The sequence below is a fragment of the Conger conger genome, chromosome 8 (genome assembly GCF_963514075.1).
Source record: "Conger conger chromosome 8, fConCon1.1, whole genome shotgun sequence".
In the NCBI taxonomy this organism is placed as follows: Eukaryota; Metazoa; Chordata; class Actinopteri; order Anguilliformes; family Congridae; genus Conger; species Conger conger.
In genome coordinates this window covers 31,977,991-32,001,964 of record NC_083767.1, presented here as the reverse complement: position 1 = coordinate 32,001,964, position 23,974 = coordinate 31,977,991, and the positions used below count along the sequence as shown (strand labels likewise).

At 40.3% G+C, this 23,974-nt stretch overlaps 1 protein-coding gene across 4 annotated transcripts in view; it reads right to left on the bottom strand.

The window, feature by feature from the left end:
- Positions 1 to 23,974, bottom strand: part of LOC133134730 (carnosine synthase 1-like) — a 71,871-nt gene that overhangs the window by 4,308 nt on the left and 43,589 nt on the right. Inside the window, exons 4-8 of one of the 4 annotated variants that reach the window (XM_061251064.1) lie at positions 10,943 to 11,436; positions 9,059 to 9,257; positions 7,771 to 7,830; positions 6,813 to 6,898; positions 6,318 to 6,549 (exon numbers count right to left, since the gene is read on the bottom strand). In XM_061251064.1, coding sequence (XP_061107048.1) covers positions 6,318 to 6,549; positions 6,813 to 6,898; positions 7,771 to 7,830; positions 9,059 to 9,257; positions 10,943 to 11,436 — 1,071 coding nt within the window. The remainder of the gene's footprint in view (positions 1 to 6,317; positions 6,550 to 6,812; positions 6,899 to 7,770; positions 7,831 to 9,058; positions 9,258 to 10,942; positions 11,437 to 23,974) is intronic. The other 3 variants (XM_061251066.1, XM_061251067.1, XM_061251068.1) reach the window with 3 other exon arrangements.

Below are 23,974 nucleotides of genomic sequence, written 5' to 3'. Positions count from 1 at the left end.
CATAATCTTAGAATAGTGCACTGTAAAGTGTATTGGCAATTTTTCATATTAAAGTTAGAAGTTAGAGGCAATATACTTCTTTTGCACTTTTCTAAAGCATGCTTTATTACCAACAACAAACCTTGTCAGTATGTAGCATACAATTTATAAACTAGTGTGATTTAATTGATTGATCCTGCATTAAAGTGTATTAAAGTATATTGAGAGTTTATGTTACAATCTAGGAGATAAGGTATTTATTTTTATTAAATATTTGCTGGTATTCATAGTAGCCTATGCCAAAGACACATCATTGTCGGTTTTAACCTTCATGGAAATAAACTCATCCACTGTACTTGGGAAACAGTGAAGGTAGTATTGAGAGGAAGAATTATATCATACACATCACACAAGAAAAAACAGGAACAGGAAAATCAGTAGGGAAGACCCATGCCAACACCCAAAAAAATAAATGACACATTTTGTGAATTCTACAGCAAACTACAAGGAACCTGACAAGGAATAGATATTAACACCTTCCTAAATAACATAGAATTACCCCAACTTAATAAAGAACAAGCCAAACTCGACACACTGTTAACACCCAAGGAACTCCATACAGCACTCAATAAGATGCCAACCAAAAAAGCTCCAGGACCTGATGGCCTTTCCTGCCAAGTTATACAAAAAACACCACTGTTTTTTTAGAATGGTCCTTACTATTAAACATAACTCAACAATTCCTCCACATATTAACACAGCCCTCATCTCAGTACGACTGAAACCTGGTAAAGACCCAACCCTCTGCTCCAGCAACCGCCCCCTATCACTCATCAACACAGATGTAAAAATGATCAGTAAAGCACTAGCCACCAGAATGGAAACCATTAACTCATCACTAATCCATCCCGATCAAACCGGATTCATCAAAGGCTGACACTCATCAAATAGCATGCGCAGATTATCCAATTAAATGAATGTACCACAACAAAACAAATTGAAACCAAAAATTGTATCATTAGACACAGATAGGCCTTTGATAGAGTAAACTGGAAGTTTTTATTTGGAACGCTACACAAATTTGGTTTCAGAGAATCGTAGTTCACCAATGGCCACATCTGTTACTAACAGATTAACATCACAGAGTTTCACACTGCACAGGGGTACCAGGCAATAATGCCCACTCTCTCCATTGCTTTTTGCTCTGTTCATCGAACCCCTTGCAGCTGCAATTTTTAGAATTATTATCTGGCAAATCAACTACAGTATATCACCAACTGGATTCACCCAAACAACTCATGGTTAGGAATAGAACAATCACAAAGACACTGTGAAGACATTTCAGTCTCCGATTTACCCTTTCTCTACACCACAATAAAACACCATAATTGCTTTAATAGCACCGTAATTTCAACAACCCTGACAGCCTGGTGGAAAATCTACAAAACCCTGTAAATACACTCCAATACAGCACAACCCTGACTTTCTACTCAACAAAAAAAAGGATCACAGACCTCCAACACCTCTTCCAGAAAAACTAATTAATTAATTTTCTGAATTTGGTCCAGAAGTTCAATGTCGGGAAAGAAAAATACCTTCAGTACCTTTGAAAATTCTTTCAAAATTATATAAACTAATATCCACCATAGACAATTTCCTTCCCAATCAAAGCATTGGAAAAAGACTTGTCATTTACCACCAAAACCAAATTCTGGACCCAAATCTGGAGGAACACCTTCACAATGACTAACAATACTAACTTACAACCAGGGGCATCACCAAGGTTTGAATACATTTGGGGCTGAGCTGTGAAAGTGTGTTTACCTTTACAGGTTAAATTGCTGTAATGTTTATCAGTCTGTATGTATAAATATAATAAACAAGGAGACTGATGACAGTAGATTGGATTGAAAGACTTATTTGTATAACCGTTTAAGCAGGAGGTCTGTTGACAGTTCATTGGATTGAAATACTTATTTGTATAACCATTTAAGCAGTTGGTCTTTTGTTCATCTCACTTTTCTCCAAATTATGTTAGCAACTCCCAAAGTATCATATATCCAATCTTATATCCATATAACTCATGTCATCTATGCATACGTCAAATAATAACCTTATAATTCCTTTTACACTTTTCTCATATTCACAAAACAGTCTTATGCATTGTGTTGTTTGTAAGAATGTAAAGAATTTTATCGAAGTTATAGAATGATAGCTTTGTTTTTGTGAAATGAAGATTTTAAGGAGGGGAAATACTTAGTCTGGATAATGCAATGGGTGCATACACAGCCACCTACTGGGTGGCCACTATACTATTTAAGATATTTTTCTTAACCAAATGTTTTAACAAAATGTAGGCTATATAATCTCAAACATCTCATATATTGACCATCAAACGAACATAGTTAAATATATACCTAAGGTTAACGTTAGTTACATAGCCCGCTAAGTAAAATGCCGTAAAGTTATCAGCTAACGTTAGCTAGCTGCAACAAACAACGCTAGCGATACCCTAGGTTAGCCTCATTCTGTCTTTGTATAAAGTCCCTCACAATTGACACTTACCTTTACGTACAACTTTACAGTGTAATGAAGCACCTGCTTCCATCATCATACAGTGTCAAAATCACAATAACATAGCTAATGCTGGGCAAATCCATCTATCCTGACTTCACTAGAAGCAGTTACCTGACATCATACAACAATGGCAGCACCCATGGAGGCACACATCGTAAATAGTAAACCATGAATGAAAAGACAACTCAAAGTATTTGTTACTGCATGACATTCAATTAACTGTCATGTAGTAAAGCCTGCATGCGAACTGATGTGAAACAATATTGGGCAAATGAAATCTGAAAGTCATCTTCTCTGCACAAACATTATTTAGGAAAATGTACAAAATACCAAAAAAACATGTTAAACCATGGAAATGTACCATTTACTGACTTTTGCAGATTAGTTACCAATGTAGCTAGACCAGTTAATGAGTGGTATAATTTCTGCCGTTGGGTCAGTGCAGAATGCGGAGAGTTCATGTGGTTATACACTTGCCACATAAAAGCCACCAGTTCGCAGTCACCCATGTTTTTTGTTTATGTTTGGCGTTGTGCACCTGGAATGCTTGGAGGTTGAAAGAAGAAATTTAAACTGTGATTTTCTGATCTCCAAAGGAAAATGGAAAGTAGCATTTGGACACCGATTTTGTGTGGACAAAAGTTAGCAAACAACTCTGCACACAGAACACTCGAAAAGATTTGGGGCATGTCAAAAAAGATTCCCAGCTGAAGCCCCTGGTGATGCCACTGCTTACAACTAATACAGCACAAGGTAATCCACAGAGCACATATCACTCAGCTCAAGATGTATAGGATGAGACTCACAGACCCAGAAGGATGCTAACATTGCACACTGAACAGACCAGATAATTGCCCACCAACTCAATGTTTCTGGCAAGAAGTTACCAAAATAATTTATCTTATTTTGAGCTCCAGCATTCCAGTATCTCCATCATTTTGCCTACTTGGAGATCTCTCAGAAATAAAACCACCAATCTAAAATTATAAACCTATACTCATTGGCACCAAGAAAACTATCCTCCTAAACTGGAAAACTAGAAATGCATTACACAATGGTTAAACCTCCTAAGAGAATACATATCCATGGAACAAATTACACTCCAGCACCAAACCTCATACAGTTTGGGGCCCCTCCATCATCTCATTAGATTTCCCTGTTAACTAATACCAACACATACACACACACACACACACACACACGCACACACACACACATTAGAAAACCCTCACCATAATCTTATTCTCTTCCTTTCATCATCTTACTTTCCGATCTCATTTCTCCTATATCAGAACATAAACGACCCCTTTAATCTTTATTACAACCCATTATAGGCAAAGCTTGGTCTTGTCTTGTCATGTCCTGTCATGTTTATCTATCTGTTTGTCTGTCTGTTGTCCATCCATCTGCTTGGTCTCATCGTGTCTTGTCAAGTATGTCTGTCCATCTTAATCGTAATGTATTTGCCCTGGAAATAATGATGTCCTCTAAAGAGTGGGGGTGGTGGCGGGATTAATACAAAAAAAAGGAACAGTTCAGATGAAACCAAATTTTTCTTTTCTTATTGATGTTTCTCTGCCGTTTAAATGTTTTTGGAATTAAAATCTATTATGGCTTTGGTTCTCTGGATCATTTCCGTTGTTGGTAAATGACAGTATGCAGCTTTAAGAGTGGGAATCACGGGGATAATTTCTGTTTAGAGTTTTCCTTGGCAACTCAGTGCCGTTTTTAAAACCAACCTGTAACTTGGTACACACCCCGTGTATCACAAACAGCTAATCAAACTTTTGCAGCCTGAAACCAACGTCACCACCACCCATCTTTCAGAGGACCGGACCACGCATCACGTCGCTTCATCATTCACCATTCCATTCCTCCAGGACATACACGACCAGAAACAGCAACGTGTAAACGGACTCAGTAAGACTGACCAAACATCCCAGGCATTAACTACTATTTAGTTTAGTCTTAATTGTGGTTCGTCTGCTGTGAATGTATATGTTTTCTGTTTGTAAAGTTAGTTCACTTTATTATGTGAGTATGCACTGTTAGCTGTGTAGCTTATTTATGAGAATCGGTTCGCTGCTATCGCATATGTAACCTAGGAGTTAATCACACACGTGTTTTACTCCTAACCACAACTAATTCTTACAAACTCAACAAATAACCACTAAAGCATACTACACAAACACACTCCCCTCTGCCCAGTGTAAGGGTAATTTTTGATTCCTAATTGGCAATGTGTATTAACATAAAGACAATCACGTGGTTACAAATAAAAGTGTGTATAAGAGTCTTACTGTGTCTGATGCAAATCAGAAAGCCGGTAAGCTTTCTCACTTTCTGTCATTTCTTTGCAAATAAATACGAAAGGTAAACTGAAGAATAGCTATTGTTGTTTTTTACTGGATCTGTTTCATCAGACGATGCTCACCTGTGAAATGTTAAAAAGGGCATTTTTCCCTAACACCAGAGACAAGAGTTAAGCCTTATTTATACTTCTGTGTTGAATCTACGCAGTGTGTAGCCGTGCTCCCTACACCATAGGCTACGCAGAGGTTATGACGCGTAGTTACAAAGCGCACATACACGCGTACATGTACATGCACACGCACACACATTCCTTTCTAAGCATTCCATGTAGCAGTCTTTGTTAACATTCATTCTCTGTGATTAGATTAGTCCTTGTCTACTCTGTGTTTGTATTTTATTTTTTTTATAAATTACTTTATTAAACCCGGGGTCTGTTTTGGTGTTGCATGACATGAGAGCCTAGTCAAATTCGACTTCCAAAGAACTACAACCTTCAGGTTGTCGGTATGTTTAATCGCTAATATTGGTTATTTTAAATACTAAATTTGCGGTTAGATATTTCAGATAATAGTAATTTTATGAGACCGATTACTAATTGCAGTATAAACTGCTAGATTTTGTTCTGTGACCGCACATATTATAAAATAAGAAACTGTCGTTGCTAAAACAATGGTATCGTAAAATAGTAGAAATAGAACCGTTAGCTTTGTGGCTTTCACTGTTAAAATGATTGAATGGAAATAACACACTCTGGTTTAAGGGATTAAACAGGATTCCTAAGTATTTCTATTAGAATGACTTGGTCATTATTACAGCAATGTCAGGCCTATTTCTTGGAGTCTATATGTCACTGTGCAAACATCATTAAATGCGAAGTTCCATTAACAAAGCCTACCAAAAGACAATGTTTTAAAAAAGATTTGCATAATTTAATCTGATAATTAAACAATAAATATGAGATTAAAGTGCAAATTTAATTTGTGGGTATTTGCATCCATATTTAATAGTCCCCCATTTTAGGCTTACCAAAATGATGACTCGTAATGGCTTCCTTGACTTTCATTGGCACACCTCCGATCCTCATGTTAATAAATCCCAATAACAGAATCCAAGGGCAATAAAAATCTCAGAATCAAGACTAGATCCTGAAAGCTTTCTTATACCTGAACAGTAGAAGCAACTGAATACACCTCACAAATCAGAAACAGATGAGAAGCCAACTATCCAATTACTTTTGGTCCCCTGAAATTCGGGTCTTATGTATAAAAAGGGCCAATTGTTACACGGATCACTCAATAGGGATGTAAATACCCTCAAATTAAAGGTGACAGTGCACTGTAACCTCATATTCATCAATTCATTTAAAATCTAATGTCCTCAAAACAACAAATGTTAGACTTTCCAAATACATACAGACTGCACTGTAACTGTGGGAGCAACTCGCCCACCTATTACATCGCTCTGAGCATACATCCCGCCCCGTTGCTCTGGTGACATCTTGGACTCTGTCTCCATGACAACTTGGAGGCAGGCCTGGGCGGTATCAGTTGCCAGGCGCCGGAGGGAGGCGGTCATGGACGGGTCACAGTAGGCAAGGTCAGACATGGTGGTTTCCAAGGACTGAGAGATGGAGTGATATTGAGATGGAGGGGTGCCCATCGGTCGAACTTTACACTCCAACTGTGGAAGAAGGGAGAAATCTTTTTTAAAAAGGGGAGAGGGAAATGGCAGTAATGTTTAGAGGGACAAATATTATGTAGACATTATGATGCCTTTCTCATGTTGGTAAAAGTTCTACACAGTCTGGGGTCTGAAAATAGTTCAAATGGGTTCTGGCTCTCTTGCCACAGTGACCGATTGCTATTTGCTTTGTAGTGATGAGCATGAAGGATGGAACCATGAGCAAGAAGGATGGGACCAGATCTTCCTCCCCCCCTCCTCACCTTGTACAGCAGGGGGACGTTTTGGGGGGAGCGGGTGACAGTGGCACACATCCTGAATGACAGATTAGGAACCTGGGGCCTGCAATCTGACAGGGAAGGGGGGGGGGGATGAGAGAAATTGTTTTAATTACACCCACAAATGACATGCAGGGTTGGGGAAAAAAGCACTTGAGTGGCTGGAGCTAGATACTGGAATAATAAAAGAGCACTCATTAGCAAACCCTAATGGTGGTAAAACTGCTATAGTTCTATAGTATTGCTGCCATTGCTGCCACTACAAAAGCCAGTATTACTGCTACACTATGGTTAACGCCAACCATTTCTACATTACATTACATTAATGGCATTTGGCAGATGCTCCTATCCACACCATTGTCTCCACCAAGTGACCTGTCGAGATTAAAACTTGTTACACGCCATGATACAGCCCCGAGAGGACAGAGGAGCTGTACGCAGGGAGCTACGGAAATTCTGTATTGCACTGGCCTTTTATTTGGACTGGTCGAAACTGGAGGGAGGGAGAGCGCATGCCCAAACAAAAAAACAAACAAAAGTCTTCACCCTTCACCGTCAAAAGGATCCGGGCTAAAACAAATGCAAAGAAAATAACCAGATTCGCGTAGCTTTTCAGCTGGCTTGGGGCTTGCAACTTTACAGCTTTTGGGTGTCTCGGCTCTTTCTCACCCAATGTGTTTCAAGTCTCTGCCACCTACTGTAGACAGAAGCACATTTAACTCCTGGACTGATTTGTAATGCCATCCAGGAGTGTGTGCCGACTTAAGCAGTGGGCGTGTGTTACGACCCAGTCTAGGGTCAGGCCATGACAGGGTAACGGACAGGAAGATCAAGTGTAGAATGGGGAGGGGGAACGAAACGAACAATGCAGACCGACGAGTAACCCTAGTCCTGTCTGCCTAAACAAACCTAAATAAAACTTTGCTCGTCTTAAAAATCTTACCGGGCTCAAAGTGCCTTGTAGCCAACACCCCACGGAGATCAAGTCTCCTCCCAGGATCGCCTTCAAAAATAATAAATAAAAAAAACTAAGGAAAATAACAAACAGTGTCCCGTTGGAAGGATGCAATTGACCAATTTTACTAGAGCCACTATATGGCGAGCAGAAGGGCAAATAAAAGGCACAGTCAGGGAGGGCGAACAGGGTTGAGCACGAGTGAAGAGATGAAGAGATCAAAAATGCCCTGTGGCCTTGACTCATCTGCAACGCTGGAGAACAACCTGTCCATTCAACTGAATGTAAGTTTTTTTAACTCTCAGGTCAACTGCAAGGCATATAAATACAGTGATAACACAGATTCATTATGGTTCATTTCTGCGCAGTTCATTGTTGCTGAAATAGAGCTGATCGGGAAAGTGTGCCCTGAAATGGGGGGACTATGTATAAACACAGCTGTAATTTTGAAATGGTGAAATCAAAATGTATGAAAATACCCTTTAATAAAATCTGAGAATGTGCACTGTAACCACTTGTTAAATTGTGTGATTTGAAGTCTAGAATTGTGGCAAATCAGACATAATGGGTCTTTGTCCCAAACATTATGGAGGACATTGTATGAGAACTGATAATGTCTGGCAACCATCATAATAATTTTTAATGAATAACATCAAAGCCTAGTTTGACCACTAAAATTAATGGTTGCTACTGATATTTACACCCAGTGAGCACTTTATTAGGTATTTATTCGACTTGTCTTTTAGACTTCTACTGCTGTAGCCTATCCACGTAATAGTTATGATGCATTGTGTGCTCAGAAATGCTCTTCTGCATACCGCTGTTGTATTGTGTGGTTATTTGCGTTACTGTCACCTTCCTGTCAGCTTTGACTAGTCTGGCCATTCTCCTCTGACGTGTCTCATTAACAAGGAGTTTCTGTCTGCAGAACTGCTGCTCACTGGATTTCTTTTGTTTTTTTTGCACCATTCTTTGCGAAGTAGAGACTAGCGTGCATAAAAATCCCAGGAGATCAGCAGTTTCTGAGACTCAAACCACCCTGTCTGCCACCAACAATCATTCCACAGTCAAAGTCACTTAGATCACATTTTGTCCCAATTCTGATGGTTGTGAATATGACCTGAAGCTCCTGACCCATATCTGCATGATTGTATGCATTGCACTAGTGCCACACAATTGGCTGAGTAGATAATCGCATGAATAAGTGGGTATAATAAAGAAAAAATGTTCTTCCAGTGAATATCTGTGGCTAAAAATGATGGATGTTAGCCCTTACTGGAGTACTGCTCCCAGGTGTGATCTTCAACTCGAGGTCTAGGCTTCAGTGGAGGGCAGTAGGCCTCAACCAGGATGGCCTCTCCAGGCATTAGGAGGGGCAGTATTTGGGTCACCTTCATCCACACCTCCTCTCTGCTGTCTCGGGGCAGGTGAAGAAGTTTGTCACCTGTTCCACCTCTACTGCGTCTCAAGATCACCTGCAAACAACCCAAAAAAAGGATGGCCATGAAGTCACAGCAAGGCTGTGAGATCCATACAGTCCCAGAAACAGTTGTGGCCGGTCAATATGGGCGCAATGGGCACCGCCCCACTGATTGGTCAGTGCAGAAAAAAAAATATTTTCATAAAAATCTTTGTAACATTGAATATTGGCTTTTCTGTCTGCTAAATCGCTGATTGTGTAAATAACATAAAATTGTGTACATAAATACATAATATTTAAAGTCAGTGTTTTCTCTCATATCTGTCAGTTTTGGCTGGGCACGGTTTCTCTCTCAGGTGACGCTGATTAGCTGCTCACAGAAATTCAGAGGGCAAGTGATTTATCTATTTCATGTTTAAATATTTATTTATTTAGTTTAGCCATCTTAAATGGCTGGACTTTCTCTGCCTTCATTGCTGCTTATGGAGCATAATGCTTGTAGCTACAGCAACTTAACTGGCTAACTATCCAACTAACCTTACTTTGTGTAGGCTATTCATTAAATAACTACCATAGTTCTATCTTAAATGCACTGGTTTATACACTGGCTATTGTGCTCTGCCAAGACTTAACCAGTTAATTTAAATGAACTTATCCTTCCTGAATTATAATTAGATTGCTGGCTAGCTAAAGTTAGCTCATTAAAAAAAAAAATTAAAAAAGTGTTGTAGCTACATGTAACTTAGGATATAGCCAATACAATATAAAAATGTAACTTTTGATTATTTTCCGCGACGGTGTGCAAAACCTGCAATTGTATTTTAACACTGTATTTTAATCACAAGGTGTTATCATCATAAGTAGTTCTTTTTTATTGATTGCTGTGTGTATTTCTTTAGCTAGATGGCAAGCAAGCCAGGCAGTTTCTTGTGCGCAGTAGGCTACTGCATGTTGTTACAAACATAATGAACTTCCTCATTGGAGGAAATGGGTCTTGTGTCACGTCTTTGTGTTTTCACTAGAGCGGGCTAAGAACAATTCACAATGGTTTGCGATTCATTTTTTGTCAGTTTGTCGTATTTACATACATCTATGTTTTGAGGACTGGTGTCTGTGTGCCTGCTTTGCGCATGTGTATGGCACCCCACCCATGTAAATTGCCACCAGCCGCCACTGCAAGGAGAGGTCAGATAGGTCTCTACATATTTTCCCTTACTTAGCTTAGCCCTCTATTGTCCTTAAACTTGTACATACTTGTACATATTTTACTGAAGACTTTCAGGTTAAGAACCTGGCCCAAGGGTAGAATGGCTACACCCCAACTTGGAATCAAACCTTCAACCTTCAAGCTAGAAACCCAATCCCCCAAGCATTATACTATACTGTTGTGGACTTGCATTATTTTATTTTTGTAATTATTTTATTCCAATCCCACCCAAATATAGAATGTTCAATTCACAAACTATGTATACGGCCCTGCTGTGGACTTGCAAGCATAGAACAAAGACAAAGGAAACCCATTCATGTACTTGCCGAAAGGCCAGTAGGAGTCTGGTGACTTAACATTTCTATCCCTCCTGACTATCCATCCTACATCCATGAGCAGCACAAAGCCAATTATGCACTGCTCCCATGGGGCTGCCAGATTCAAACCGAGACCATGGTGCTCACTCATGTGCAGCAAGTGGCATTCATACATTGTAGCTATGAAATGCTAAAGTTCTGGGAACCGTAACTAACTTTCCGATGGCAAATTACTCCAATCTGGTTATTGCCACACACCCTGTCAGCCTGTCTCAAAGCGTCAGACTCCAGGAATGTTGTCAGCTTGTTTCGGACGGAATCTGTACCCCTCTGCAACCCCTCTGTCTCCAACAGGACCACCTCAACTACCCCTGTGCGCCCCTCCCCCATGCTGTTCTGTCCCAGGGGCAGGAGGAGTGCCAGGGTTGGAGGGCAGTTGATTTTGGCTTTCTGCAGCAGGACCCTCGTGGTCAGGATGTCTCCCCAGAAACGATCCAGCTCCTGAGACCCCCCCATTGGACAGTCAACCTCCCGCGTCACTTCCTGTCCAGCCCAGGGGTTGCAGGTCAGCAGGTAAGTTATCCGGCGGGGGGGACTGAAGGTGAGGAGGGTGGTGCGGCCCCCGAGGTCGAAGGCCACGGCTTTGTGGACCATGAGTGATGTGAAGTCACGAGAGACCCAAAAAGGGGAGAGACATAGGAGGGAATCACCTGATGAGAAAGAGAGAGCGAGTGAGACAAAGCCAGAAAGCGAGAGAGCAGGACTCATTACAATCACTTATTTTTCTCTTCTTTTTTCTTTTCCATGCTCCTGACCTGGAAAGGTCTGCCATCTTTAAGGACATTCCAAAACATTTAATTTTCCTTCTAGGAGCTAGACGTGCAGTGGTTTCGTGTTTAATTTTGTGTTTTGCTTCTGCGGCAAGGGGTGTCTCGTCACATATAGAGGATTGCTTAGCTCTGGTTTGAAGATATCATTTGTATTTAGGGAAAAAACCTTTGCTTTTTTTAGCTGGGGAAATATTAGTTGTCATGCTTCTTGATTTATAATGATTGTTATCGCAATTTGAGGAATGCCTTTAATGAAATTCCCAGTTAACATCTATTCTTCTTTTTGCCCGGTTACAGGTTGAGCAGTCATTTGTAGTTTTTTGCACAACCACCACTAGGTGGCAAATGTGAGCACTCTACTCCAGAACTGTTGTGTGCCCATTCCCCACAGTGTCCGTGGTTCCACTAGAAAAAATCATGATCCTTCAACATGACACACAGGGTTGAAAAAAAAACCATCCACAGTCTGGAGGTATGTTTACAGCTGTACAAACTGAAAATTCTGCAGTACCAGTGTGCACCACATAATTGCCAGTGAATGCAGTTTTTGTATTGATTGCAAAACTGAGTTTAAATATGTTTTACATATTGACAGCATTATGACGCAGGCACTCTGTTGTGTAGTTTTTTTTTCTTATATCGTAAATGGGTGGGTGAGAATATAGAGGAGACAGGGGCACAAATTAGTAGTATTTCACTGATCAACTGGGCCCAATATTTCAAAACTTTTAATCTAGATTAATTATTCGGATTTTTAAATCTGGTTTTTTTTCTATCCAAGATCAAATCGATCTTTTTGGTTTGGTCCCGATTTTTCAAATAATTTTCAGATAGGATCGTTCTGATCCAGATACCACAAGATCAGGATTACAGAATCTAGACTTGCAGTCTCTGTTGGTCAAAATACTGCAACATTTCCTTAATGGAAATATATTGGAAAATGTGTAGTTCAGTTTGCATATTAGACCTATTCATCTGAATTTTTTTGCAAATGTAATTTTTTTAATTTGGCATCTCCAATCCCACCAAAATATATAATGTTCAATTCACAAACTATGTGTACTTGCAAGCATGGAACAAAGGCAGGAGACCGATTCATGTGCTTGCCGAGCAGCCAGTAGGAGTCAGTGGGGTGAATTAACATTTCTACCCATGATGATGGCATCCATCCTATATTCATGAGCAGCACAAAGCCAATTATGTATTGCTCCCGTGGGACTGCCGGATTTGAACCTAGACCATGGTGCTCACTCATGCACTGCAGGCGGCTTTCCTACATCGGGATTTAACTATGTTCCTTGACACTGTGTTACTTAGTCGCTATTGTAGCTATTGGACGCTGAAATGCTAAGATTCTGGGAACCGTAACTAACTTTCAGATGGCTAATTACTCCAATCTTTATTGCCACACAGCCTGTCAGCCTGCCTCAAAGTGTCAGACTCCAGGAATGTTGTCAGCTTTTTTCGGATGGAAACTGTACCCCTCTGCACCACCTCTGTCTCCAGCAGGACCACCTCAACTATGACCTGGTGTTGCTAGGTCATTGCAAAGGTGTTGCTCGGTGGTTGTGAGGGTGTTACTAGGTGGTAGCAAAGTTGATGCTAGGTAGTTGCTAGGTGGCTGCAAGGGCGTTGCTAGGTTGTGCTAATGTGTTGCTAGCTAGGGTGTTGCTAGGTGGTTGTAAGGTGTTATAGTTGGTTACTTGGGTGTTGCTAGGTGGGTGCTAAGGTGGGTTAGGTGGTTGCTAAGGTGTTGCTAGGTGGTTGTTAGGGTGTTACAAGGTGGGTACTAAGGTGTTGCTAGGTGGTAGCTAGGGCGTTGCTCGGTGGTTGCAAAGGTGTGTTAGGTGGTTGGTTGGGTGTTGCAAGGTGGTTTCTTATGTGTTGCTAGGGTGTTGCTAGGCGGTTGGTTGGGTGTTGCAAGGTGGTTGCTAGGTTGTTGCTAGGGTGTTGCTAGGTGGTAGCTAAGGTGTTGCTTGGTGGTGGATGAAGTGAAGGAAAGTTAATGGTCAAAGGTTAATGAAAGTCCAGTCAGCCTATATAAGTCCATATAGGTTCCTAGGGTTTAGTATTCAGTTGCTAGGTGGTTGCTAGGTATTATTAACAACCGATCAGTGGTGTGGTAGCAGTTTCATGGTAGCATATGATGCTTTTCTTGTGTAAAGTCAGTTATGAACTCTCCTAGAGGGCAGAGGCTATTGTAACAAAACAGGCTTCCATAAGCACACAGGTCATTTGCATATCAATAGAAAATTGGCTGAACTAAAGAATCTCTGCTGCAGTGGTCAGCAGAATGTCTGGTCGAGTGATACGAGAACTTAAAGTAAGCTGCTCTCAAACAAAGGCTCATAATTAAGTACTACTACTAGGTGGTTGCTAGGGTATTGCTAGGTGGTTGTAAAGGTGTTGCTAAGGTGTTGCAAGGTTGTTGCTTTGGTGTTGCTAAGCAGTTGCTTGGGTGTTGCTTGGTGGTTGCAAGGTGGTTGCTCAGGGGTTGCTATGGCATTGCTAGGTGGTTGCTAAGGTTTTGCTGTGTCATTGCTAGGGCATTGTTAGGTGGTTGCTAAGGTGTGTTAGCTGGTTGCTAGGGTGTTGCTCAGTGGTTGCTAGGTTGATGCTTGGTGGCTCCTGAGGTGTTGCTAGGTGGTTGCTAAGGTGTTGCTAGGTGGTTTATAGGTGGTTGCTAGGTATTCATAACAGCCAATCATGTCATGAGGTGTTATTGCATAATACAAGACAATTGATTTAATGGAACTATCTCAACCATCTACACATGAATGTTTCATGAAAGTCTATTACAGTAAATCCTCAAATTGCGTCCGAGATTCTATTTGAAGCCGGGCCTCGGATAATAGCCGGAGGCGTGGTCGATTCGGACAAATAACAAAATTTGGACAAATTACCCCGGCCCCCAAATACAAGCCGGGGTAATATTGCCTACCAGTAGGGCTATCAGTCCATGAGCACTAGAAGACATTGTTTCGATTTAACTCAATGAAATAAAAGAGCTCTTCTTAATATTTTATATTGTTGGTTGGTTTAATACTGTTGCCAATGAAAAATCGTTGTCCTACACCATGGGTCTCCAACACGTTGCTCTCAAGCTACCAGTCGCTTGCTGCCCCCTCTGAGTAGCTTGTCAAAAGCTCAAGCAGTATACATTGAAGCACAATTGTTGCCGCCAGGCATTCCAGCCTACGAATTTAATAAAAAGTAAATCAGGCAAAATTAAAAATTAACTCAATTTAGGCTACTTGGCTACGCAATAAGGTTTCCATGTATTTACAGCACAGCGCACGTTCAATGAATGAATGAAAGCAGCTTCCTTGGCTCGCAATAAACAGACGGGTGGAAATCCCGACACTCTTTCAACTACATAAAACTTAACAGTGAACTACCAAATACCCCCCAAATTTCAGTGCCCATCAGTCCCAACATTTAGCAATTGAATCAAACAGTCCAAAAGTAAATTAAATCCCAAACCAAAGCGAAAATCTTATGCTGCTCCAAACGAAACGCATGTCTCACAATAAAACGCACTTTAGGAAAAAAAGATCCTTAACTTGCTGTCTACGCTTATTTGTTATTCTTCATGAAGGCGTGTCTGGCAAGTTGGTATTTTATGAAGACGCATCTGTTTTGGCTTTCATTAATGGTTTAACTACTCAAGTTGCGTTTCTGAATGGTTACAGGAAGTGTTGAACAGTGTTGGCCCACTTTAAGTGTAGCCTTTTACTTTAATTCTAAGAATAAAATTCTACAACAGAAGACTAATAAGAAATAAAGGCCTGCCTCGAATACAAGCCTGCCCCAAATAAAGGCCTGTGCTTTGTGCAGCCTAAGTAAATAAAAGACCCCGGCCACAATTTGAGGATTTACGGTAAGCCCATATAAGTTCCTTGGGTATTACTAGTCAGTTGCTAGGTTGTTGCTAGGTATTCATAATGGTTGATGGTTGGCATTTATAACAGCCAGTCAAAGTCAATCAAAGTTTGATTGGCATTTATAACAGCCGATCAAAGTCATGAGGTGTTATTGTATAATGCAAGGCAATTGGTTTATTCATATATGAAGTATATGAAGCATATGAGCATATATGTTTAATGAAAATCTATGAAGCCTATATATATCAATATGAGTCTATATACACTCACTCAGCACTTTATTAGGAACATTTTGGGGCAGCATTAGCTCAGGCGGCAAGAGCAGTCGGCGGGTTGCTGGTTTGATTCCCACCCTGGGCATGTCGAAGTGTCCCTGTAGCAGCGGCCTGTCGCGTAGTGGTTAAGGTAAATGGCTGGGAACACGCAAGGTCGATGGTTCTAATCCCGGTGTAGCCACAATAAGAGCCCTTGAGTGAGGCCCTTAACCCTACATTGCTCCAGGGAAGGACTGTCTCCTGCTTAGTCTAATCAACTGTATGTCGCTCTGGATAAGAGTGTCTGCAAAATGCCAATAATGTAATGTAATGTAATGTAATGTAATGTAATGGCCTAGCTGTAAGCACTGAACTACTACGCCATACTTTCACCTAGAAACTTTGTTTAAACTTTAAACTATTCAGCTTGCTTAGGAATGGAATATCAAAATATTAATTTTCATATTGATATCTTTTGTAATGTAATGCAATGTCCCTCAGCAAGACACCTAACCCCCAAATGCTGGTTGGTGCCTTGCATGGCAGCCAATCGCCGTGAGTGTGTGTATGAATGGGTGAGTGAGAAGCATCAATTGCACAGCACTTTGGATAATGGCGCTATATAAATAACAACCATTTATTGGGCTGAGCAGAGATTTGTGTAGGGAACTTTCACTCGCTGAACCCTTTTCAGCATATCAGTCGATGAGTCAATCACGCCTCATGCTCATGCTCGTTCATGCACAGGTGTGCCCGTGAACAGTTGCGTGCAGTATGACGTGAAACCATGCTAAATGGAAAAACCATGGACTAAATCTTCTTCGGTATAGCTCAGAAAAGAAATCAGGAGATTAATTAGTTCAGTCTGAGAAAAGTTTAGAGTTCAAAAGTATGGTCCAAAATAATGGACTTCAATGGGGAAATGTGCTTTTTGGCTCACAAAACTACAATACCTTGAGTAACCTCTGGAGTTTGCGAGCTTCTCAGAGAATGGCAAACCCTGGCCCCCTGAAAGCACTTCAGTCTTTTCAGTATGCAGTCAGTTATGACCATTGAACTGAAATAGAATAGAATAACTAGAAAGGAAATGTGGCCGCAAGATGGCTGCCATTGTCCGGAAATAGAATTACTGATGATGCCATTCATTTTCTATGATTGTTGTCTAAATTCATCATACTCGTACCAATGTGAGTTACAACCTCTACACTCAGATTTCAGTCATCAATAGAAGCAGGCAATATAATTTAACAATTTTCCTGGGTCAATTTCTTTTCTAGGCTGCACCAAAAAAGAGCTAATAAAAAATAATGAAAAATCACTAAATCAATGCAATGAGTCAGCGATGAGTAAGCAAATTGATCTCTGATTGGTTGAGGCAGGGGCTCATGTGGCCGTAGTTGCATCCTCGTTTCATCATGTGAGGAGGCCTCTGTTGCACATAGCTTGCAAATAACAGATCTACACAAGCTAACATGCAATTGGCTTACAGCTAACTAGCTTGCTGGCAACTTCAGTTATAAAGTTAAATTTAAGTTAAATGTTGGTAACATTAGACTATATAGAACAATGAAAAGTTTTATCGAGAAGCCCATACACCCAAATAGCAAGCAACTCTGGGCCAGTTGGTGCAGCGAATTCCCTCACTGTCTTGGCAGCTAGCCTACTTTTGGGAGTAGCCTATAGCAGTTTGTCAGCTAACAGAAGCATTTACACAGCCTATACGAACAATGAAATGGCGAGTAGCCAAATCGTAAACTATGCTTAGTTAACCAGTTATTTGAGCTAGCTAATTGTTTTATTTTTGTTAACTAATTGCTGCTCGTTTCTCAGGTTTCGCAATGCCATTTAGGAATATGGCATTGAATGGGAATTGAAAACTTGTGTATGGTGGAATGCTGTGACTTAACTGGGATATTATTTCAGCAGCTGAATCACATTCCTGGGCTGCAAATATATATATATTTTTTTCCTACAACAATATCAGGAAAATCTGAATAAAAAGTTAAATAATTCAAAAAGTAACCACTGGGATTAGAACCACTAACCTTGTGTGTCCCAGTCATTTACCTCAACCACTATGCCAAAGACTGCCTGCTATAGGCCTTTAATAAAACACAGGTTATACAAGTTACATATGAGTCAGCAGGGTTCTGAGATGTACAGAGATAACATCAGCAGAAACATTGTTGTCAGAGGGAAACATGAAATGGTTTGAGGAGACTCGCCATTCAGTGTGCCATTCACGTAGAGCCATTCATATTCCACCTTTCCACATCGGCATTCTATTTCTACATTGCACAGAATTTAACATGTATCCTTCTTGACTCGCACCACTGCGCACCTAGCAGTTTAGAGTCCTAACAGACAAAGATAACATAGGATACCTGCACCTCGTAGTCATTCGCCTATACACTTGTGCTGTCACAAGACACATAATTAATCATTGTAGGCTATACAGGCCAAAGACACGTCCGCGTCTACAAATAAATAGTGATCATATAGAGCCACACTATTGACAGACATTTGCAGTTCCTTTTGTTGAACAGAGGAGTGGTTAAACTCTCTTTTGGAGTCAGATAAACAAGAAAACATTTCATTAGTGATTGCGAAGCAACACACTACTGTTATTCAAAATTCAAGTTTATTTGTGTGATTGCGAAGCAATGTTCCGTTTCTAGAATAGTGACTGCTGGAATTAACATTTTGTTTTTTTTAAACTGCCATTACTCGCTCAATTCTGGGACTACATACATATATTATACATCAAAATGTTTAGTGTTTCATACTGATTCACACTTTGGTTAGTGTTTATTCTTTTAGAATTATGAGCATTTGTTTGAGGACAGCTTTTTTCACACACTAGCCTCACGGTAACAGACATTCTGCAGTTCAGACATCATTTATGCAAATAAGCTGTATGCTCAAGGAAGCCTGTGATGTCACAATAGCCTTTGCCTCCCATATTAGGAACATTTTTACTTTATTACACCTGCTTATTCATGCGATTATTTAATCAGCCAATTGTGTGGCAGCAGTGCAATGCATACAATCATGTAGATACTGGTCAGGAGCTTCAGTTAATGTTCACATCAACCATCAGAATGGGGAAAGAATGTGATCTAAGTGACTTTGACCGTGGAATGATTGAACTGCTGATCCCCTGGGATTTTCATTCACACTAGTCTCTAGAGTTTGCAAAGAATGGTGCAAAAAACAAAAAAACTGAGCAGCAGTTCTGCAGCCATAAATGCTTTGTTAATGAGAGACGTCAGAGGAGAATGGCCAGACTGGTCAAAGCTGACAGGAAGGTGACAGTACCTCACATTATAACAGTCGTATACAGAAGAGCAACGCATCGTAACTCTAAGGCTACAGCAGTAGAAGTCGACAGAATAAGTCTAATAAATACCTAATAAAGTGCTCAGTGAGTGTATACTCCATAGGAATGAATGGTGGAATGTTTAGTTTCTACAGTGTTGACAGGAATTTTTTTCTCTCATTTTTTCCGCTACACACATTTACATTTACATTTTAGTCATTTGGCAGACGCTTTTAATCCAAAGCGACTTACAAGTGCATAGGTTCTACCACAAGTCAAAGCATCACAACCAGAACTAGGAAAATACACCTGGACTGCTGTTCTAAACATATAGTCGTCATCATTTTTTTTTTTTTTTTTTGGGGGGGGGGGGGGGGGGGGGGTTAGACAGGGATAGGGGTATCAGAAGGGGGGGGCGGGGTAAGTCAGGAGGGAGGACTAAGGTAGAGTTTGAAGAGGTGTGTTTTGAGTCTGCGTCGAAATAGGGGGAGGGATTCTGCTGTCCTGACAGTGGTAGGCAAGTCATTCCACCACTGAGGGACCAGAACGGAAAACAGGCGTGAACGTGCAGCTCGACCGCCAGGTGCCCGTAGAGAGGGAACCGTAAGGCGACCAGAGCTGGCAGACCGGAGTGGTCTAGCTGGGGAGTAGGGAGTGATCAGGGATTGTATGTAATGTGGGGCAGTCCCCTTAGCAGCCTGAAATGCCAACACTAGGGCCTTGAATCGGATGCGTGCGGCAATAGGAAGCCAGTGGAGGCCAATGAGAAGCAAAATGTTCATATACACTTTATTAGGTACACCAGCTTATAAATTCTAATATTTAAACACCATAGTATTAGCAGTAGTTGCAACAGTCCACCAAATTACCGTGATTGGTCCAGAATGGTGTGCCTGTTGTACCCCCAGAATTGGTTCAGAATTGTACTGTTTGCTTTGGTGACAATGACCATTTGGTTTTCTTCCACATCACACACACACATGAAACAATGCCCATTTGGTTTCCTTCCTCACATCACATGCATATAAAATAATGTGTTTTCGTCAGCCTGTCACCCAATCAGGGACAGGTACCTGCATTTTAGGTCTGAGACATAAAAGCTCATTCCTACATAACATGATTTTGTACCCTCTCTTGCTTTTACCCGGTATGTTTCATACTGTACGGAACTATTTTGCTATTGACCCAAATTTTGGACAAGTTTTACTTCACAATTCCTGCACATGACAGCAGAAGGAGTGCTGGGTATCAACACTGAATACAGGGCGGCCTGTAGCGTAGTGGTTACGGTAAATGACTGGGACACAAGATCTGCACAGCTGTTGGGCCCTTGAGCAAGGCCCTTAACCCTGCATTGCTCCAGGGGAGGATTGTCTCCTGCTTAGTCTAATCAACTATACGTCACTCTGGATAAGAGCGTCTGCCAAATGCCAATAATGTAATGTAATGAATTGTAATACTAAATGCTACTCTACTCTACTAGGTAGAATATCCATTCACTTAACTCGTATTACAATTAATATGAACCATAATGCTAAATATGCTCAGTATTTTCACATTTTTAAGGTTCACAGAATTCAAAGATCATTATTGTTCTAGCCTACATTAATATGATACGATTACACTTAGAGACAATAATGTTAGTGCAACCGCATGGAATTAAAGTTGTTAATAAACATAGACTAATACAAACAAAAATGCTAAACTAAATTAATTCACAGTCGTCAGCAGTCAGAGCTGAGTAGTGGGATAGTAGCACATTGTTGACACAATCTTTGATATTAAACCATAGGGAGAGCAATGATGAAGACACATGCAAACATCAACAGAGAAGGCCTATATTTTCAATCAGAGCGTATATCGAAATGTATCTTTTAAGATGACTTGTTTTCCATTGCATTGTTCACAAAGGAAGGGTTGTCAGTCAAAATCTTTTCAGATGAAAGCAGCTGTGCCTGTACAGATTTGGTAGATGCTGTACAGATTTGCTAGATGTAGGCTATGATGATTATCATATTTGTACCATCATTTTGTCCACTGTAACAATGTATGATCAATAATGGCAAAACATGTTGGACTAGGATAACGTCTTTTCACAAATAATGATGTAGGGGAGAACCGACGCAATTGGAAGGTTAATTGGAAGACCTGTTGAATGGTAGCGGATTTCATCATAGACAGCAACAACAACTTTATATGAGCAAATGACGCATTAAATCGTTCTACAAACGCAAAATTACATGGCTCCAGATCATCCACAAAATCTTACGGGATGCGTCAACACATTCGCACTTAACATCAGTTGCAGGTTGCCATCGATAGGTCACTGACATTACACAAACATATCCTATTTGTAATCAAGTTTATATGCTAGAATCATGCCAGCTAAGTCAGTTTTTTTTCTGGACAATAAATTAATACAGACACACTGTCGGTGGCATTATGATGGTCCAATTGTGGAAAGGTCCTCACTATGAAAGCATTATGGGAGGCTGAGTTTTAGCCACGATCTAAAAACTTGACTTTTTATGAACCAAAATCACATCATATTTAGTATATAGCTATGTATTTTAGACCCTACATCCCTCCATTTGGACTTTCTAGTTTACATACTAATTTCATAGTATTACACTTATAGGCTAGCGGAGGATGGGCATGACCCTATAGCTGGGATTCCTTGTGATCAAAGATTTATTCCCATCAGGGAGTTTAGATCTTCATCTAATTTTTTTTTAATTGAGAGAGAAAACCAAATCTACTTGCACTGAATTTGTGTGTGCAGCCCAAAGCTCTGTGCATGAAATTATTTTGCCGTATGCTTTTACAGACCCTCCCCAAAAAAACAATTTTTTTTGGCCTTTGAGAAAAATTCCAGGCTTTGAGCATACACACAACCTGAAGGTGTGCGCAAAACTATTATTTATCTTTTTTGTTCACAAAACGTACGGGTACTTGATCCCTTGCGTCCTGGGGAATACATCTATTCCTCCAATCGAGACACAACAGAAATCCCTGTATAGCAAAAACTGTTTTATATACAACTAAAATCTCTACTCATTATATTGTTCAATATAATTAGAATCACCTTGTCTGGCAGCAGTGCTCCTTTAATCTAAATAGGTATCGAGTGAATGTTAGCTAAAGTTATAAACATCAAACAAGTTTACTGGCCTCAGCTATGTCGCTGCGGTTGGCTACTGAGAGCACAAAAGTAGTTATTCCTTAAACTATCTATATTTTTATTTGCTACATAATGCACTTTGAAGACTAAGACAGCTTGCACTTGGGCTGTGTAGTAGCTATTTAAAATGTATGGCAGTGATCATCCGTTACTTATCTTACCAGCTATTTCAGCTACATTTAATGAGGGCAGATAAGCACATTAAATTGGTAGGTTGATCACCCAATCGGTGATCTTTCAAACTTACAGTGTTCAACAGTAATGGTGGCTCGAAAACACACTGTCCTGATCGGGCCATTGGCAGTTAATTATCTTCCCTCGTGTATCTGTTCAATAGCAAGGGAGATAATGGATGATCATTGTCATAAACATTTTCATAGCAACAACGTCACTAGCTATTCCTCCCTAGAGCCAAACAACAGAGAAATATAGTTAACAAGCTGAATGATAGACTAGCTTGGACTTCTAACTGGATTAGATGGTTGAAGCTGTGTTCTCGACACTCCTAGATGGTCATTGCTGCTAAAAGCCGGTCTTCAGCTTGCCAAAGCAGGTTAAGCTGATGAACAGCTGGTGGACCAGCTAAAAGCATCACGAGGTAAAGCAAGGTAAAATGCAGCTTAAACCAGCTTAGGCTGGTTTCATTATCAACAGTGCATTATGTAGCAAATAAACAAATAGTTTCAGAAACTACTTAGGGTTCTTGGTAGCCTACCACAGTGACATGTCAGAAGCAAGGACCAGGGCTGTAATCAAGGGTATACGCACAAATATGCCTTTTTGAGCAGGCTGTTTGCATTAAACTGACTTCTAATTGTCAACCCACACATTTTTTTCAGTCACATCACAGAGTCTGGGTAAAGCCCTGAAAGTTCTGTTGCAGAATTCAATTAGACACAACCAAAGACTTTGCAATAATAAGAGAAAGATGTGATTTTTGGAGAGCTTTGTCTTTGTGCTGTACAGTAATTTCATGTTTCATTTGCCGCCCTCTCTGGAGATCTGCTGGGCAGCGACAAATTGGCATATATATATTTTTTTTCCACAGTAACACCACCAGGTGGCATATGTGAGCACTCAAATCCATGGTAACCTGAAATACTTGCAGGTTTCTGACAATAGAGGGGACAGCAGTGCCCTTTTTCATTATGAGGAGTGTGCATTATCATTATAGAGCTGAAAAGTTTGTTTCAGGAAGTAAATACATTACCAAAATACTCACCAAAGGGAAATTATTTGAATCATTGTTATTTTTTGTTTCTATTTATACAAAACTCAGATAAAATATTTTAAATATGGATTTATTTTTAAGGAGCGCAGATTTAAAGGCTAGTTCAAGCATACTGCCAAGCATACTAACATGTCCTTAGTAATTATACAGGTGACGTGCTGTGCAATATGTTCCTGTCTGGTTGAATTGCACTCGCATTTAACTTGCATTCAGAGGATCACTATCGTTTTACCCTCATCTAGAGATTTTCCATTGCTTTTGTTGAACCTAAGTTTGATGCAATATACTTCCACTAAAGTAATGATCAGATTGCCCTCTTCAGAATGTATTGCGTTCATAGCATTGTTAACAGTAATAGGAGTTTTGTATATGCATTATGGTGACTAAGTTCACAAGCTGGCCCAGATTTATAGTATACCATATAGTGGGTATCAGCTACCCTGCTAGTGGTCCAGAATACTGAACCCTCCTCCTGAAAAAAACAGCTGAAACTAGATTTTGAAACAGCTGGTAACTGGTTGACCAGTTCAGACCAGGGGTGTAATACAA